The sequence below is a fragment of the Accipiter gentilis genome, chromosome 17 (assembly GCF_929443795.1).
Source record: "Accipiter gentilis chromosome 17, bAccGen1.1, whole genome shotgun sequence".
In the NCBI taxonomy this organism is placed as follows: domain Eukaryota; kingdom Metazoa; phylum Chordata; class Aves; order Accipitriformes; family Accipitridae; genus Astur; species Astur gentilis.
Genome location: NC_064896.1, coordinates 2,604,486 through 2,622,810, shown reverse-complemented (window position 1 = coordinate 2,622,810; position 18,325 = coordinate 2,604,486). Strand labels below are relative to the sequence as shown.

At 62.5% G+C, this 18,325-nt stretch overlaps 2 protein-coding genes across 4 annotated transcripts; one reads left to right on the top strand and one right to left on the bottom strand.

Moving 5' to 3' along the window:
* The first annotated feature begins 41 nt into the window (after positions 1-41).
* On the top strand, positions 42-3,472 carry PEF1 (penta-EF-hand domain containing 1). Of its 2 annotated transcripts, XM_049820290.1 has the most exons (5): positions 42-88; positions 228-393; positions 1,010-1,165; positions 1,719-1,862; positions 2,482-3,472. In XM_049820290.1, exons 1-5 carry the CDS (start codon positions 68-70, stop codon positions 2,709-2,711), a joined length of 717 nt encoding a protein of 238 aa, XP_049676247.1. In that variant the 5' UTR covers positions 42-67; the 3' UTR covers positions 2,712-3,472. The 2 variants fall into 2 exon arrangements, with proteins under 2 accessions (XP_049676247.1, XP_049676248.1); XM_049820291.1 differs by lacking the exons at positions 42-88; positions 228-393 and adding an exon at positions 400-719 and having other exon boundaries at positions 816-1,165.
* Positions 3,473-7,500: 4,028 nt separating this feature from the next.
* On the bottom strand, positions 7,501-16,047 carry TINAGL1 (tubulointerstitial nephritis antigen like 1). Of its 2 annotated transcripts, none has more exons than XM_049820271.1 (11): positions 16,011-16,047; positions 15,121-15,452; positions 14,301-14,364; positions 12,274-12,366; positions 12,064-12,178; positions 10,895-11,018; positions 10,609-10,759; positions 10,178-10,361; positions 9,829-9,874; positions 9,226-9,349; positions 7,501-8,531 (listed from the first exon to the last, which is right to left on the bottom strand). In XM_049820271.1, exons 2-11 carry the CDS (start codon positions 15,419-15,421, stop codon positions 8,081-8,083), a joined length of 1,653 nt encoding a protein of 550 aa, XP_049676228.1. In that variant the 5' UTR covers positions 15,422-15,452; positions 16,011-16,047; the 3' UTR covers positions 7,501-8,080. The 2 variants fall into 2 exon arrangements, with proteins under 2 accessions (XP_049676228.1, XP_049676229.1); XM_049820272.1 differs by lacking the exon at positions 16,011-16,047 and adding an exon at positions 8,698-8,743 and having other exon boundaries at positions 8,248-8,531; positions 15,121-15,510.
* Positions 16,048-18,325: the final 2,278 nt, after the last annotated feature.

Sequence of the window (18,325 nt, the reverse complement as noted above, 5' to 3'; positions counted from 1 at the left end):
GGCCTCGACCAATGGGCGCACGCGTCTCCCGTGACGTCAGCGAGGGGGAGGGCGCAGCAGCGGTGTTATGGCGGCGTATCCGGGGCAGGTGGGGCCGGGTCGGAACCGGGGGGAGAGGGGGCGGGCGACCGGGATGAAGGGGGGGGGGGTAGTGGCGGCGGGGGGGGGGTAGTGGCGGCGGGGGGGGCTCGTTGCCGGTCACACACCGGGCTTTGTCCCCTCCCCAGGGCTTCCCCGGCGCAGGACAGGCCCCTGGCGCGCCCCCGGCCGGTCCATACCCCGGGGCTTCTCCCTACGGTGGGGGGCCTTACGGTCAGCCCCCCCCGGGGGGACCCTACGGACAACCTGGAGGCGGCCCCCAGCCCGGGGCCTACGGAGGGGCGGCCCCCGGAGGTGAGTGGGGCCGCGGGGTTGAGGGGTCCCTCCTGCGACCGGGATCCGGGGTGCCCCCCCGGGACAGAGATTTTGGAGGGGGGGGGGGGTGTCGTTCCCTGTGTGGCAGCCCCGATCCGTGCCAGGAGGGGCCTGCTCGGCGCCCCTCACCCAGCTCGGGTGAACTGCAAAGTCCCAGTTTATTAGTTTAAAACCTGGAGGAGGAGGAGGAGGAGGAGGAGGAGGAGGAAGGTGCCGAAAAGGAGGAGGAGGAGGAGGAAGGTGATGAAGAGGCCGCAACCCCGAGCACCAGCAATAAACCTTTATGGCCGCGCACCTGCCGCCCGGTACTGCCAGGTTGATGGGGCGGCAGCCCCGTTGTTCGCTCTGCCCGTCTCAAGCTACGCGAAGGATCTGATTTAATTCCCCTTCTCTGCCGCCAGACGCTACGTGCCAAGCCCCGGGCCTCGCTAACCTCTTTTCCCAGGATCGTATGGCTGTAAAAAGCTGTTTAGAGCAGAAGTGCTGACTGGCCCCTGGGTGTTGGCTGTGTCTCTCTGAGCCATCCCTGGGGACAGACCAGCCAGCGGCCTCTCTGAGGGGAGGTGAGAGCCGCTGATGGCCTCTCCCCACGCAGGTAATGCCCCCCCCGGTGTGGACCCGGAGGCTTTCTCCTGGTTCCAGGCGGTCGATGCCGATCGCAGCGGGTACATCTCCGTGAAGGAGCTGAAGCAGGCGCTGGTCAACTCCAACTGGTCGACGTTCAATGATGAGACGTGCCTGCTGATGATAAGTAAGTCTGGGCTCTCCTTGTCCTCCTGCTGCTTTTTATTCTGATCTGTTGGAGATAAGCCTCTAATGGGTGAAGCCAGCCCAGCCTGTGTTCCCCTGTTACCTGGGCATCACTTACCTGAGCAGCTGGCCCGTAAGCGCTCTCTGGAGCGAGAGCTGGGCAAACCGAGCAGCTCCGAGCACCGTTTTGGTGGAGGACATGAGTCAGGGGCCCAAAACGCCACTTAGGAAAGGGAACCCGGCTCTGCACAAGGCCGAGTGAGCTCCTGCTCCCAGAGAGCCAGGGAGAAAAGGGAGGGAGAGGTCCAGGAGCGAGCCAGAGTCACCCCATTCCCCTGCTTCCCCCAGCATTGCGTTTTCTGCCATTTCCTACCAGCCTCTTAGGAATTGAATGGTCCTGTTTGATGGCAGCCCTGGTAAGGGAGGATTTTCAGGGCTGGAGCGGGGTGCCAGGGAGCTGCAGCACAGATCCTGAGCTCTCCGGGAGTTTCTGCAGCATGTCCTTGCTCCACTCCTCACTGCCCTGCTCCTGATCTTTGCTCCTTCCTCCCCAGACATGTTCGATAAGACCAGGTCGGGACGCATAGATGTGTACGGTTTCTCAGCCCTGATGCGCTTCATCCAGCAGTGGAAGAACCTCTTCCAGCAGTACGACAGGGACCAGTCGGGCTCCATCAGCTTCAGCGAGCTCCAGCAAGGTGGGTGAGGGGCAGAGACACCAACCTGGCCCTTACTGAGCTCGCCAGGGACCACTGTCTGGCTCTGCTTGGTGTTTATTTCCAGTCCGGCCCGGTGACTCCTCCTTGTGCTGTTCCTGCAGCAGGGATGGGTGTTTCTGAGCTTCTGGGTGCCTCCCACGAAGCTGTGGCTGCAGTCCGTGCCTGTTGCTGCACTGGGGCATGCTGGGCTGGCTAAACTGGCTGTTCCAGAGCTGGCACTGAGCCTTCCCGTGGGGCAGGAGACGAGGAGCTGCAGCAGGGCTGTGGCATGACCTTCCTTCCTTAAGGAAACCTAAAATGCGCCCCCCCCCCCCCCCCCCCCCCCCCCCCCCCCCCCCCCCCGCAAATGGCATGTGGCTAAAACCTGTTTTGAGGGAGGAACTCTTGGGTGTGTACGTCTGATGGAGGGGAAAAACGTTTGGAATTTGTGCCTTGGTTTGGTTCCTCCTTCCGGACAGCCCTGCCCGCACACACCCGCCCTTGGAAGTGAGCACCACAGGGCGGTGGGAGATGGGGTGTGTGCCAGCACACGGGATGGAGGGCACAGTTGCTCTCCCTCCTGTTGGGAAGGTTTAATCTGAGTGTTTCTTGTTCCTAGCTTTCTCCCAGATGGGCTATAACCTGAGCCCCCAGTTTAGCCAGCTGCTGCTGGCCCGCTACGCCCAGAGATCCTCCAACCCCAGCATCCAGCTCGACCGCTTCATTCAGATCTGCATGCAGCTCCAGAGCACAACCGACGCCTTCCGCGAGAAGGACACGGGGCTGGTGGGCAATGTGCGGTTGAGCTACGAGGACTTCCTCACGATGGTCGTGACTCGCATGATGTGACACCCTCGGCCGAGGGCTGTGAGCCGGCCGGGAGCTCTGCGGGGCTCTCCAGGAGCAGCAGCCCTCCTCAGCCTCTTGCTCAGGCTGAGCCTCCTGAAGAACAAGCTGTTCCCCTGGGCTGGCTTTCCAGCCTGCTCTGTCCGAGGAGCCCTGAGCCCTGCTGGGGCCCTCCCGGCTTCGATTCCTTGTCCCCACTCGATGGCAGCGGGTGCCTCTATGCCAAACTGGAGCCCGGTTCTGGGGCCGTGCTGTGGGGTAGGACAGCCAAACCAGTAGCCTGTGCCATGCCTCCCAGGGAGTGCTTAGCTCTTCCCTCGCCAGACACAAAATCATACTTAAACCCCACCTGCACTGTCCCTCTGCTTGGCTGGATGTCTGCAGTGGAATATCTCTGTCTCGGCGTGCTTTTGGGGACTTTCCAGTGACCAAGAGCTGAGCCTTCATTTGAAAAGCAGCAGGAAGGACACAAGCGATGGCAGAGTTTGTCCTTCCTTGCCTCGCAGACTGCGCTTCCTCGCCAGGAGCCCATCCAACCCCTCGGCTGTGCTGGAAACACTCTGGCTTTCCTGGGGGTCTGAGCCCCGTTTCTCTCCGGGCTGCTGGAACGGGCCACGTTGCTGCAGTCACACGCAGGATCATCGACTCCCCCCGCCTCGTTGCCAATGTCTGTTTTGATGCGTCTCTGTCTGCCGAAGCCAAACTTGGAAACGGTTTAGAGCTTATTTTTACAGCTTTTGAATAAAAGGCGATGTGCACTGGTCCCTGGGTGGTTTGTGTTTACAAAGCAGCTCGCAGGGACGCTGCCCTGCCTCGTGTCACCCCCCCCGCGGGTCCAGCAGCAGCTCTGGGTGCAGGGAGGGGACACGTCCCTCTGTGCCTGTACCCCTGCTCTGGGCACTGCTCCCAGGGCTCGGTACACTTTCCTGAAGTTCTTACACGTTTCCTCTCGACTTGGAGAAAATAAGGTGCTGGGGTCTCCTGCTTGAGGTACAAGTAAAGATTTGACCACCAGAAAGGTTTTCTTTCCTGTGGTTTTAAAATGATGAGCAGGTGGTTATCCTTTAATTGGGCATCTCAGAGATGCTTTTTGAAAAACAGGTTGCTACTGTATATTTGAAGGGATTTTTATGAAACAAAATAGTTAAAAGACCGAATACCTTATCTGATGCTTTTAGAAGCAATAACCAGATGTCGGTGTTTTCCTCAGCCTCGGCCAAAGGCAGGACTTTTTGTTCTAGAGCATCACTCATCATTCCAACAATATTTCTCGTTGTCTTCAGCTGAGTCAGAGCTGCCCAGCCTTGTAGATCAGAGAGGTTTAAAGCAGAGGCAGTGGGGGCTGCCTCTCCCCACCCCACGCTGTCACCTGTGGCTGTGGCTGCCTGGGTGGGCTGTCACCCCTCCTGGCCAGGGCTGTTGTGCAGCAGCAGGGATGATTGGGGGGGCTGTCACCCCAGCTGGGGGTGAGTGTGTGCATGGGTATGTAGAGATATATATATAAAATACCCAGGGAGGTCTGTCTGTGTGTGTATATATAGATACCCCTGTATATACACGCACACAGAGCCCTGTGGGTACAGGTCACGGAGCCGCTCCCTCCCTCCCCCCCCCCCCCCCCCCCCGCAGTGGGATGGGGGAGAGAATTGTATATGCACACATGCAGAGTAACAGACACCCCCGTGTGTACACACACACCCCCCATACACACACTAACAGGCACCCTTGGATATATGCATATATATATATATATATGCACACATATACTTATTGACACCTGTGGATATACACACACAAACACCGAGAACACTGTTTTTGAAATGTGTGTGTGTGTGTGTGTATATATAGCTATATATCTGTATATCTCCCCACACATGCTGACACTGCTGTTTATTTACACACACTCTAACAGACACTGCTCTTTGTAATATACACACACTAAAGGCTGCCACTCTCTGTGTGTGTGTATATATATAAAACAGTATATATAGACACCCCCCCCCCCCCCCAGGCACTGCTGTTTATATGTATATGTATACACACACACACTAACAGGGACTGCTGTGTCTGTGTGTGTGTGTATAGAAACAGCAGGGATTTTTAGCCTGAGTGTGTATAAATAGAGATTTTTTTAAAAAAAACCAACAGAGTGTGTGTGTGTGTGTGTATAAACAGCAGTGTCTCTGTGTATATATATATAAAAAAAAAAATCAGCAGTGTCTGTTAGTGTATGTGTGTCTATGTATAAAAACATACTAATAAAACCCAGCAGTGTCTGTGAGTGTGTGTGTGTATATATATTTATATATATATATATATAAAAAACCCCAGCAGGGTCTGTTAGAGTGTGAGTGTATGTACATGGCCTGGCTTGGGCTGAAACCACAACAGTACATAAAGAGCAGTGAGTGTGTGTGAGTCTATGTATAAATACACACAAATAAAAATCCAGAAGTGTCTGTTAGTGTGTGTGTGTATAAACAGCAGGGATTTTTTAGCCTGTGTGTATAAATATACGTTAAAAAAACAAACAAAGCAGTGTCTGTTAGTGTGTGTGTATATAAACAGTAGTATCTGTTAGAGTGTGTGTGTATATATATATATATATATATAAAAACCAGCAGTGTCTGTTGGAGTGTGAGTGTACGTACATAAACAGTGGTGTCTGTTAGTGTGTGTGTGTGTCTGTATAAATAAATACATTAAAAAAACCCCCAGCAGTGTCTGTTAGTGTGTGTGTATATAAACCCCACAGCGGTGTGTGTGGATATTTAAAAAACCCAAACAAAACCCAACAAACCCCCAGCAGTGTCTGTTAGTGTGTATGTGCAGATATTAAAAAAAAAAAAGCCACAGTGGTGTCAGGGTGGGTGTGTGTACACATATATATATATACATATATATAAAAATAATCCACACACACACACACACACACACACGGGGGGGGGGCGGGGCGAGGGCGCGGGGGGGTGTGTCCCTGCCCGCCCCCCTGCGCGCGACTCTGCGCCTGCGCAGAGTCCCCGGCCCCGCCGGGTGTGGCCGGGCGCGGGCTGCCGCCGCCAGGTGGCGCCCCGCTCCAGGCTCGCGGGGGGGGGGGTGGTGGGACACGCCCCCCGCTCCTCAGCTGCTGAGGGGCTGGGGGGGGCGGGGGGGAAGAGAGAGGAAAAGCAAAGAATAAATAAATTTTTAAACAGGAACACCCGCACCTCACGGGCCTGCTCGGCTTCCTCACCCTGCCCCTGGCCCCGCTGGGGCGGCCGGGGTGGCTGTGGTGGCACACGGGGCTGTGGTGGTGCAGTCCCGGCTGTGGGGTGGCTGTGGTGGTGCAGGCCCCCCCTGTCCAGGCCCCATGGCCATGTCAGGACCCGCCAACATCATATTCTGGGGCAGCGACTTGGGACAGCCCAGAACTTTCTTACCCCGGCTACAATACAGCGAGTCAGGACAATTAGGCACCCGCTAACCGCAGCCGAAACCCCGGCACCTGGAACCGTAGCCGAGACTCTTGCTGCCTCGATCGCGGCCCACCTTTGCGTTTTCCTGACCAAAATTACAGCCAGAACGGAATTACACCCTCCAAAGGCAATCAGCTCGCAAACCTACGAGCGGCGGTCCCGTGAGGCCCTTCGAGCTCTCCTGGACCGCTGCGGGCTGCCACCGGGCATCTCCCGCTGAGGCGGACACCGCGCGGAGCTCGCAAACTCTCCGGGCTGCCAAAATCGGAGGACCGTCGCCGAAAGCTGACGACGGGACCCGGGCTGAAAGCCTGCACTCCTTAGGGGTCACGCCTTTGCCTGTTGAGAAACGCTGAGACATTTGACATGAATATGTCACTGAACCCAAGGGGAATTTTTAACAGGTATACCTCTGTTTATATATATATATATATAGCTTAGTGTTTGTGTGCATGCGCGTGTGAATTGACCCAAGTATCCGATAGCAAGTATAGTATTGCCCTTTCAAATCTATAATTAAGCCACTGTCGATTGTAGTAAGTTCTACTTTGTAAATGTTAAATTAGTCAATGATTAACTGCTGCTAAGTCTTGTGATTCACCTTAAACTGTGAATGAACCTCAGACTGCTGCTACACACGTAATCCCTTCAGACATAAACGGTTGCCCAAATCCGGGACTAGGAGTCGATCCAGATGCACCTAAGCTCCATCAGGAGCTGAGAAAGCAAGGGGGGTCTTCCTGAACCTCACGACTCAACGGGAGGGTCTCCCCTACCTTTCTGCACTTCCAATCTCTGTGCAAATCAGGAAAAAAAAAATCAATTCTCACTCTACTTTCCTTTGTATGTTTCTCCCTTACCCTTTTGCATCTTCGGTCTCTGTTTAAATCATCCTAGTTTAATTCTTACTTGATTTTTCCTTATACACTTCATCCATGGATTAAGTAATGAGCGAACCTTGACATCAAACTTTGTGAAGTCACGCTTTTATAAACTCCTATTAAATCACTTTCACTCGTACCCTCGACGGTCATTCTTTAAGCGACCCAAACCACTCGTTCGTGACAGGTGACACTCCCGGCCACGGTGGAGGCTGCGGTGGCCCCTGTGGCTGCGCGTGCCCGTGGCGGGTCCAGCGCTGGCTGCCGACGCTGGCCGCCGTCACGGGGAGCCGGAAAACGCACAATGAGCCGGGCCTTATCTCGCCCCGCAGCCCTTCCTGGGGTCACGGCTGGGTCCCCCCCACCTCCCCGGGACAGGGCAGGCGCGGGGCAGTGAGGCCATGCGACCTCCCCCCCCCCAAACAGGGCTGGGGAAGGAGCAGACCCTCCTAGCACTAAGGCTTCAATAAGTTTTATTTACAAATAATAAAAAGCAAAATAAATACAAAAGGTCTTAAAAGTACAGCCCCGGCTGGAAGGGGGGGAAAGGGTGGGAGGACCTGGGCTGTGCTGCTGCATGGTCCCCAATTTTGGCCCCACCGGGACAGGGACACTGTGGGGCTGAGCCCTCCCCGGTCCCCAGGGGGGTGGCAGGGGCCATAGCACCATAGGGACAGGCAGGGGGGACGGTGGGGACCCCATCCTGATCCCCAGCTGGCAACACCCAGCCTTGGGGCTCCTCCAGCCCTGGGGGCACGGGTGAACCCCCCCTCTCCCGCCCCCACCCCCGGGCACTGCTGGGTTATTTTACTCCCCTGGCTCCAGGGATGCCTGGGCGAGGGTAGTTGGGGGGGCAGATATGGGGGTGCAGGAGCCCCGGGGGTCCCGCTGCAGTGCTCCCCCAGCCCTGGACATGTGCTCGCCGGCAGTGGGAGAAGGGGGGGTGAAGCCATCAGCACTGGCCAGGGCGGGGGGCGGCTGCCTTTGAAGAGCCCCCAGCCACGACTGAAGCCCAGCCGAGCCCGGGGCAGGGGGATTAGCTGGTAAATCCCACGGGATGTGGGTCCGGCCCCCAGGGCACCCCCATCCACACACCCCATGCACGCACCATTGCACCCAGCCGCAGCGTCAGCACAGCGGGGGCATGCGGCCCCCCGGGGATGGGGACGCAGGGGACAGTCTCATCCCCCTGCGCGGTGGCATGGGGCTGTGTGGGGGTCCCACCCCACGGGTACCTCCAGGAGGGGACGGAGGGGCTGCGGTGCTGGGCAGGGCCATCGTAGGGACAAGGACATCTCCGGGCCTGGGGGGGGCCCGGGGTGGGAGGACAGTGGGCAGTGGGGGGCTCACTTGTGGGGCATGTCCTCCATGCTGACGCGGCCCCAGACGCCCACCACGAAGGTCTCCACTTCACACTCGTTGACGCCGCGGGCGATGCGAAAGTAGCCACCTTCGCCCCACGCCGTGCCCCAGGAGTTGGCTGCGGTCTGCAGAGGGGACACGGGACACGGCTCGGTGCTGGGTGGCCCAGCTGACCCCCCTACCCCCCCAATCCCTGAGCTGAATCCCACCTAGGCATGGGAAAGCAGCACTTGCAGCCACCCACCCTAATGACTGAGCCCCAACAAACTCGTGACACCCGCCAACACTCACCCAGTATTTTTGGGTCTGGCCATCAGGCAGCTGCTCTTCTCCCCACCTGCGTTGGAAGGGCAGGGCAGTGAGCGGGGGTCCCGGGGCACCCCCTCGGGCTGCAGCCCATACTGCGGGCATCACCCCACCGGGCACTGTGATAGCAGGGTGCTGTGTTGACCCCACTCTTTTCCTGGCCTCGGCACCTCCCTGAGGGCCAGGCTGAGGTATTTACATCCGCTCCCAAAATACAGGCAGGTATATTTAACTGTGGGGATGAGGAAGGAAGCTGCCGGCATAGGGCAGCCAGTCCTGCTCCCACCTCCCTCCTTTGAGGGGGCTGAGCACTGCACATTCGTGTCACTTGTGGCCACCACCCTGGGGCGAGTATCAGCCCCCGGCAGGGCTCCCCGCCATCGCTCCCTGCACCCTCCTTCCCTCCCTGCCCGGAGGAAGGGGACACCTTTCCTCCCCCAAAAAGAACATTTCTCCTGCCTGCAGCAGGGCTCTCCTCATGCCTCTGAGCCCCCCATGCCACCCCCCACCTACCCGGTGATTTTGACTGAGTGGGTCCCGTGTCTCTGGTGCTTCGGCCCCTTCCCCTCGGCCACCGGCGTGTGCCGATAGATCCCGCTCTTGTACATGAAGAAATCCTCGTGCACCTCCAGGATGGCTGTGGGCAGGGGGAGAGGGTGTGGGGATGCTGACCCTGTCCCAAGGGAAGGGGTGCCGAGCTCCCGGGGCTCCACATCCCCCAGGGTGGAGGATACGGGCACCGGGGACACACAGGGCATCTCCCGGGAGGAGGGAAGGCGGCAGCCAGATGTCACATCACACGGGCGAAGTGACAAGACTCAGAGAATTAAAAACAATAAAAGTAAAACAAGACCAACTGCTGAGATGGAGATTAAGTCTCAGGAGTTAATAAGCAACAAGTACCCGCTGGTGTGGGCAGCGTGATGGGCACCCCGGGGCCGGCGAGAGCACGGCGCTGCCCAGGCATGTGGCTAAACATTAATCAGGGAGAGCAGCCGAGGAGGGGGGTCCTGGCTCCCACAATTGCCCCCGGCCCCAAGCAGGGCAGCTCCCCCACGCCCCTTGCAGCACCCGGCTTCGGGGCACAAGGATGGGGTGCCCACGCCGGCTCCCTACCTTGCACGGGGCCATTCTCCAGCAGCTCCTTCATGATCTCCTTCTCCTGCAAGCACAGAGCTTGGGTGGGACCGGGGCTGGGACCGGGACCCCTGGCACTGCCCTCCCCACCCCCTGGGGATGCAGGCAGAGACCGTTTCGGCACCCACGGGTGGGTGTTGTGGAGATGCCGAATGGAGGAGCAGCTCCCCTGGGGGCTCCGCAGCGGGTTTTTCCCAGCTTCATTTCCAAATTTGGCTTTCCTAGGGAAACCACCCCGAGCCAAGCCCCTTTCCCGCTCCCCACACCAAACGGCTCCTGCTTCGCCCACGCTGGCGGCTCTGCCCGGCCCCGTCCCGCAGGCACTCACGCTGGAGGAGAGGCGGTAGGCAGGGGTGGACTGGTAGATCTCGTTGGCGTGGGTCTGGGGGTTGGGGCAGCGTGCCGTCGCCTGCCGCTTGCCCCTGCCCGTGGAGCGGCTGTGCATCATGCAGGGCTGTGCCGCCGGCTGGCTCTCCTGGCTGGTGAAGGGGTAGCACTCGTCTGTCACCACCCTGGGCGAAGGGACAAGGACATGAGGAAGGGAAGGACCACCCGGTTCCATCCCCACTCCCATCCCCAAACCCCACTCTCCATCCCCACCTGGGCTGGCAGCCCTCGGTCCCCGCCTGCCCAAGGGACAGCTCTGGGGACCCGATGTGCATGGGGCACCCCTGGGCTCTCCCCACGTGAGCCTTGAACCCCCTTATCCCACCCCAGCACCGGGGCAGCCTCTGCCCCCCGCATCCCATCCCCACTCACCCTCGCCTGCGGAGGTACCACCAGGCACCGTCCAGCCGGCCCCCGCTGCATCCCCGCTGGTTGCGGGTGTCGCAGGACAGGAGGTTTTGGGGTGACAGGGCGGGCTTCATGTGTCCCATGGAGTGGATGGAGATGCGGTCCGAGGCGACGGCTGGAAGCGAGCAGGGGGTCAGGGAGCGGCGGCTGCTCCCCTGGGTCCTGCTCCGCTCCCCAGCCCCGCGGCAGCGGGTTTAGTCCCCGTCCATCCCCCTCCCCGGCCACCCCATCCCATCTCGTCCCATCTCACCCGCCGTGGAGAAGGCCCAGGAACCGGCGCAGTTGCCCTGGTCCAAGGGCTCGTGGATCATCCCGGGCCACTTTGCCGCCGCGTCAAAGTGGCGAGGCAGCACCTCGTTGGAGTCCATGTTCATCTGCGGAGGCACAGCTGAGGCATGAGAGGGGGGGGTCACCGCACAGGGACCTTCCCTCCCCCCCCAGCAGCTCCTGGGGCATCCTCGGAGCCGTGACCCCCAGCCCACGTTAGCATCCCCCAGCCCCACTGCAGGACCCCTCGGGATGGGGATGCCCGTAGCCCTGGCCAAGCGTGACCAGGATTCGGGTGCCCCCTTGTCCTAGAGGAGCTGGATCCCTCAACTTTCCCTAAATTTGGGCTCCTCAGCCCCAGCGGCTCCTTATGCCACAACAGCACCAAGTGTTTGGTCTCGGACCCCGGCAAGGGCTGTGTTACCCCGCCACAAGTGCACGGCACTGGGTGCCTTAAGCCCCTCATTGTGGCCTCTGGCCGGCTTTTGCCCAGCCGCTGACTCACATCCAGCCTTTCCGCTTCGGGGGGGGGGAACGGTGCCCCCACCCCAGCCGTGCACAGCTCAGCCTTCCTGGGGAGGACACGGCCGGGACACCCGGCTTATCCCAGCGCAGGAAGCACCTCTAAAATTAAACCTCGCCGGGAGTCAAGGCCACGGCGCTGGGCGTGCACCGCGCACGACGCTCGCTCTCCGCCAGCGTCCATGGGACCCCCAGCTGCTGCCCACCCTGAATGAGGGGGGGGATCTCCAGTTTCAGGTGCAGCCCCCAGGGGCAGACGGAGGCACCCCACTTGCAAAGCGCTGGCGCAGCCGGCTCTGCCGACTCAGCAGCTGCGGGGACGGCTTTCCGATGGGAAACCGGCACGGAGGAACGGGGGAAAAAACAACACTGGCAGCCCGGGGATTGTCAGGGGGAATTTGCTGAGCTGCCGTCTCCAAACACAAGGGCTGCCTGCGGCACCCACCCGGCATGGCCCCTTCCCTACCTCCCCCCCCCGCCCCCGGCTGCAGAGCCCCTTCCCCGGGGTCGGGGATACTGCGGGGACATTGCTAGCCGAGGGGGATGGTGAAAGCACTGGGTGAAGCCATGGAACAGGCAGGCTCAATCCGTAGCGTGCCTCAGTTTCCCCTTCCATCTGTGGGGACTCACGTGCATCTCGTTCATGTTCATGACGGTGGGAGAGGGTCGGAAGGTGCCCAGGCGGTACCGGATCCCGTCCTCCAGCGTCATGCCCCAAAACTGGCTGTAGTTGGCGGCTCTCCAGCTGTGTGCAGAGGAGGGGGCACGGGTCAAGAGTGCCCCAAAAAGCACCGAGGGGCGAAGGATCCCTTCCCCGTCCTCCCGGTGCCCGGTCCTTACCCATAATTGCCCCTGTTGATGGCATCGATCAGCTCCCCATCCATCAAGCAGGCATGGTCCTCGCACTGCCACTGCCCGCCGGGGCCGCAGGTGCTGCAGAGGGGACGGCACCGGAGGGGACAGTCAGCTGGGGAGGGACGGTGTCCCTGGGGTAAAATGGGGGGGGGACCCCAGGTGGGTGCTGCCCCTCCCAAGCTGGGGACCCCCTGCCATCGTGGGTAGCCAGCGAGGGGCCAGGGATGCTTCTGCACCAGGGGGTTGGCACCGCGGCTCGGCACCTCGGGATGGGGTGAAACCGGGCCAGCAGCCAGCAGGCAGCCCTCTGCGTGACCCTGGGGGGCTGTGTCTGTGTCCCCCCCCCCACCAGCCCCAGTCCCCGCAGGAGCCCGGAGGGCAGACAGAGCATGGGACAGAAAATTAGCTGAAAAGCAGCCAGGCCTGCAGACATCAGCGTGGGGCTTGGACGCCAGCCCAGGGAGGGGATTCGGGGCTGGCTGTACCCCCCCCCCCCCAAGGGCGAGCCACTCTGGCCAGGTTAGCCAGGAGCCCTGCAGCACCCACGGGGAGAGCTGGGGCAGGGGGTGGTTGGGGGGGGGATATGCCGGGTCCGGATCCCCCTGGGGAGCCCTGGCCTGTGCTCCCCCCGCGTGGTGAGCAATGCTTGGCATGCTCCCTCCTGCCTGCCGGCCGAGCTCCCGGCACGTTCTTCCCTTTTAAGGAGCCGTGCGAGGCCGGAGCCGTGTCCTGCCAGCCTGGCCCCGATTCCACCGACAGCACCTGCACCCCTAACACTCGCCCCGTCCCCATCCCCGAGCGCTCCCGGTGCTGTGCTGGTGACCCCGCATCTGGCCGTTCACTCCTTGAGGATTCCCAATGGGAATTCACCTTGGGGTGCAGCCAGCTGGGTGCCTACGCCAGCCCACTCTGCTTCACCCCGGCATTGCGTTTGCCCCCTACCAAGCCCCCCCCCCCCCCAGACCCCGCAGAAGCCGGGAAGGGACAAAGTCTGGGGTGAAGCGCTGCAGAAATTTCTGCTCTCCAGGCGCCAAGTGCGGGGGAAGAGGGTTTTGGCAGAAGAGCCTCAGCCCCTGAGGGCCAGAGCTGTTGGGGAAGGGATGCTCTCCCAGCAGCAGGGACCAGTCATCCAAGTGCACGGCTTGGCTCGGGGACCTCGACCTTTGCCCAGGGCTCGGGAACATTTTTCAGCCCCACAAGCCTCCACGCCACGGTTCCAGAGAAACGCCGGGTGGCACTGGGGCTTCGGGAAGGGATCAGGCTGGCTTTTTACCTCCAGCTCCGGCGCACATGCCTGCACACACATGCACACACACGTGCTCGTGCCCTTGCACACGCCCCAGACGGAGCTTTTGATTTCCCTTATCTGCTCCATCGCTGCAAGCCAGCCAGCCCTGCCGTGTTTTGCTCCTTGTCTACGGGCAGATCTGTGCCCGCAGGTTCCCCTATCCCCCACCTCCAAGATGCCTTTAATACCACCGCAGCCGTTTCCAGATAAACCCCGCGCTCCTCGCTAATGCAAACAGCGAGCTCCTGGCACGCAGCGCAGACGGGCTGCTTGCACCCAAGCCGGCTGTGGGGCCGGACTCTGGTCGCCTGGCACGGAGCCGTCACGGCTGCCAGCTGCAGACGCGTCCCGTCAGGCTCGGGCAAGCTGGGCTTGGACTAGCGTGGCCAGAAAAAAACGCCGGCAGCTCCGGGCTCGCGTCGGCAGCCCGCAGCCAGCCCGGCCGCGCGCTAACCCGGCGAAACGAGCGGTTCCCACAAAGGCATGCGCTGAAACTTGGGAGCGGCTCAAGGCCCCGGGCTCTCCACTCCGAATATGCCAGAGCAAAGGCATTTGGCATCAGCCCCCACCACCCAGCTCGGGCCATGTGCTCCCGCTCCCGCCGAGCCGACTGCGGGCAACCCCGGTCCTCGCCGGCCCCCCTGACGCCCTTGGTCCGGGCAGGCAGCGTGCTGGCACCAAGCCGGCGGTGCCCGCATGGCACGGGGAGCGCGGAGGCACTCACCACAGGTTGCAGTTCTCCCGGTACGTGGCTCCGGTGGGGTAGTTGCGGCCGGCGCGGGCACAGCCTGGATGGGAGAAAGGAGAGTCGCCCGGTGAGCGCCTGGCTGCATCAGGGGTCCCACCAACACCCCCAGGGTGTAAATACCAAGGGGAAAATAAATGTGGTCCTTAAAGCCAGGCAGGTGCCCGGCTGCAACTCAGCACCTCCAGACCTGCGATGGGGACCAACTCGGGTCCCACGGCACAAGGTGGGAGCGGGGCTTGCTCGGCGCCGGGAGGGTTAACCGTGGGGCTGCGTGTGGGGCTGCCAAGCAGAGCCGGCCTCACACGCACAGCCTGGCGGGACAGGGATAAAGGGGCCAGTTGTACCCGGGAGCTGGCTCTGCTCTGCAGGGACTTCTTAGAGAGCCTTGTGCTGTGCGGCGGGGGCTGCCCCGTGCCCCCCTCTCGCCCCCGTCTGCCCTGCCCGTCCCAGCTGCCAGGCGGGTTAAGTCAGGGCCAGCATCCGCCTGCCCCAGACATGACCGGGGAAGCTGGGATGGAGTCATCCCCCCCCCCCCCAATGCCCCTGCTCTGCCCCACAGGTACGGGAGGTGCAGGGGACGGGCTGCAGGGCCACAGGCTGCTCCCAGCCCCACTTTGTACGAGTTTCCACAGTTCCGACGGGTCCGGAGCGGCTCTGCAGCGAGGACAGGGCCGTGGGGTGCCACATCCATTACCCCGCAGGGCACCAGTGGCATCAAACACAACACATCAGGCACCCCAGGGCTGGCTCCTGGCACCCACAGACCCCTGCCCGGTTGGGCTGGGGGTTGCCTCACCTGAAGCTTTGGGGAAAGGGGCCGGAATGCCCAGGCAGTACTCCCAGAAATCAGGGCAGCAGTCGGAGACGGTGCGGTTGCAGAAGAGGTCACAGTAGCAGAGGGTGTCGTGGTAGGGCACGGTGCAGCCATCGTTACGGCCGTGGCAGCAGACGTCCCCTCGCTGGCAGTAGGACCCACCGGCATCGTAGACCCCGTGCTCATACAAACCGGGACCCAGCTCCCGGCGGGTACGTACCCGGGAAGCCAGGACCGCTTCGGCCAGCAACCAGAGGCAGAGCAGGGCCCGCAGCAGGCGCATGTTGCCGGCAATGTCCCCAGACCTGCAGCCGCTGCGGTGGGAGGGCAGTGAGCGTGTCGGGGGGGTGGGCAACCCGGGACTTGGGGGTCCTGTGGGCAAAGGGCAGCTCCGCACCCTACACCAGCCCCATCCTGCTGGGTCACCCACCCCGGCCAGCACCCAGCGTGCTGCCCACCGAGCCCCCAACCGCCTCACCCGTGCCCTGCCCTCCCCCGGGACGCTCAAAACTTCAGGTTTTTTAACTCCCCCCCCCCCCCCAACCACCCTGGCTCTGGGGACCCACACCGTGACACCCCAAAACCCCCGCTCCCCCCCCCCCCCCCCCGCATGCCCACTCCCCAAACGGCCAAGGAGCCCCGTACCCACCTCCACCTTACCCCCACCCCTGCTCCAAAAAAAGCAAAAACCCCAGAAAAACGGGGCACCGGGGGGAGCCTGCCGGGGTCCCACCACCGCGGAGGCGCGGGCAGTGCAATGAGTTTCCAGTTCTCAGCCTGGGGTTGGGGAAGCGCTGGGGACCCCCGGGGGGGGGCCAGTTAGGGGAACCCACGGGACAACGACCCCCTCCCGTCCCCCCCCAGCCCCGTACCTGCCGCGTCCGCCGCTCCGCTCCGCCGCCAAGCGCCTGCTCCGGCCCCGCCGCTCCTTATAGGCGCGTCCCGGTCCCGGGGGGGGGGTGCGGGGAGGTGCCGGGGGCAGCCGCGATCGCGGCTGCCCCCGGCACCTCCCCGCACCCCACCCCCCCCCGGGCTGCGCTGCCCCTCCCCGGGCGAAGCGGAGCCCGGTGGGACTGGGGGGTCGTGGATCCCGGGGTTCCCGTTAGGGAGGGAGGGAGAAGAGCGGCCCCGACACCCACCCCCCCCCAGGGGCTGGGGGGGGGTCTACCCGGCTCTGGGTCCTGCTCCTCCATCTGTGCCCCCCCCCCCCCCCCGCCCCAGTGCCCTCGCAAACTAGGGGGGGGGGGGGTCCCGGCAGCGCTGCCAGCACCCCCCTGCTCCATCCTCCGCTGCTGTGGGGAGGGGAGGGGAAGAGGGGGGGCTGCGTGTGTGTGTGTGTGTCCCCCCCTTCCAGCACCCCAGTTTGGGCAGCTGGCCCAGGGCATGGAGTCGGTGTCAGTTGGAGTCAGACCTGTGTCCCCGCTGCCAGCATCCAGCCAGGTGCTGAGGACACAGGGACTTGGGGGGGGGGGGGGGGTCCTCGGTTGCCCCACAGGCTCCGGTTCCCTCAGCAGCACCAGTACTTGCTGGGGGGGGGGTTGGGGTTCAGTTGCCCGCTGCTCTGGGTCTCCTTGCCTGTCTCTGGCCCTCTAGGAGCATCTCCCAGTCGCTGCCAAAGGATTCCTCGAAGATGCCTCCCGGCAGCCAGGACGGGTGGCAGCGGGGGGAGCGGGGTTCCCCGGGTGGCTACGGGAGCCGGGGCAGGAGCTGAACCCAGGACAACGGGCCGGAGGGCTCCTGGGGAGGATGCTGGGGCTAGTCAAGGTGTTCTCCCACCCTGGGTGCCCCCACATGGGGAGCACTGCATCCCACTGGGCTTTGAGGGCTGACCTCCTCCCTGGGACCCCAGGGTGCTCTGGGTGCCCAAACGAGGGTCCTGCAAGAGCCCCGTCGCTGGGGACCCCCACCCGGCTGCTCGGCCAGCGCTCTCGGAAGGGCCTTTTTCCTGCAAGCGCAGCCTTGGGCTGAGCACACGGAGCCGGAGGGCTGCTGAGCGCCTCAGGAAGGAACTGGGTCCGGCCCGGAGTCCGACTGTCTCCAGCCTCACGTACTTTCTCCATGACTGGACTGACAGGAATCCAGAGTGAGTCACGAATTCCCCAAGACCCTCAGGGGACAAAGCAAAGCCACTGGCAAAAAGGACATCCCCGGCTTGGGCTCCCGGTCCTTGTGCTCCTGCCAGGGCAGCTCCCTGGCAGCAGCTGAGGATGTCGTGGGGTGCAGCCGGCAAAACTGGCCCCTTCCCATTCCCGTCGTACCCCCCAGCCGATAAGGACTCGTGTGCGGAGGTGGGAGCGTGACAGTCCAAGCGCTTGCGAGCCCCCCCCCCCCCCCTCACCCCCTTCTTGCAGCCGTGCTCGGCGTGCCAAGCGTCGCTCTCAGCAGGACACGGCAAGCCGGCACTGCGAAGTCACAGCTCGCTGCGTTCCTCTGACGTTGGCATCTCCCCCCCACCCTGCGTGTCCCTGCCATCCAGGCCTGTCCCAGCTCCGGGAAGCGGCAGCCTTTTGTACATGTGGGGGAGCCGAGGTGGAGCGGGATAAAGTCCAGCCCGGGCACCTTGGGGCCCACGTGGCTGCGGGAAGCAGAGCCGAAATGCCACGGGCTGGCACGCATGCCTGCCCTGCCCTCGCCGCCCGCGTCTGCTCTGGGGGAGGGAGCAGGTCGCAGCACCCGTGTCCCGCTCCACAGAGTTGTGGGAAGAGCCCAAACCCACGTGGGTTGTCCCTGGATGCCCCGCGGAGCAGCAGGCACACCTACGGGCTCTGCCGAGCTGCACGCGTTGCACCGCGCCGCCAGCCCCGTGGGATGCGGGGTCAGCAGCCCCCGGCGATGCACAACCCCGTGGCAGGGTGAAGACCCCCGCTGTTGCGAAGATACATCCCTCGAAAGCCACCCCAGCCGGCCGGTTCGCTCATTCGGAGCTTTCCGGGTGCTGCCACGTCCTGGCTCCCCCTTCAAAGCCTCTGCTTCAAAGCAGCCCCAGGGCCACGCGTGAGCCGGACATCCGCAGCACCGGGGCTGGCCGAGGGACCCCAGGGATGGCACCCCATGTGCCAAGTGCTTGGTGGGGGTCGGGGTGGGACCGGAGTCACCCCTGAGACCCCTGTCCCAGCAGCTCTGGGGGCAGTGGGGCCGGTTTGGCCAGGACAAGGAGGTCAAGTGCTCCAGGACGAGCCAGGAACGG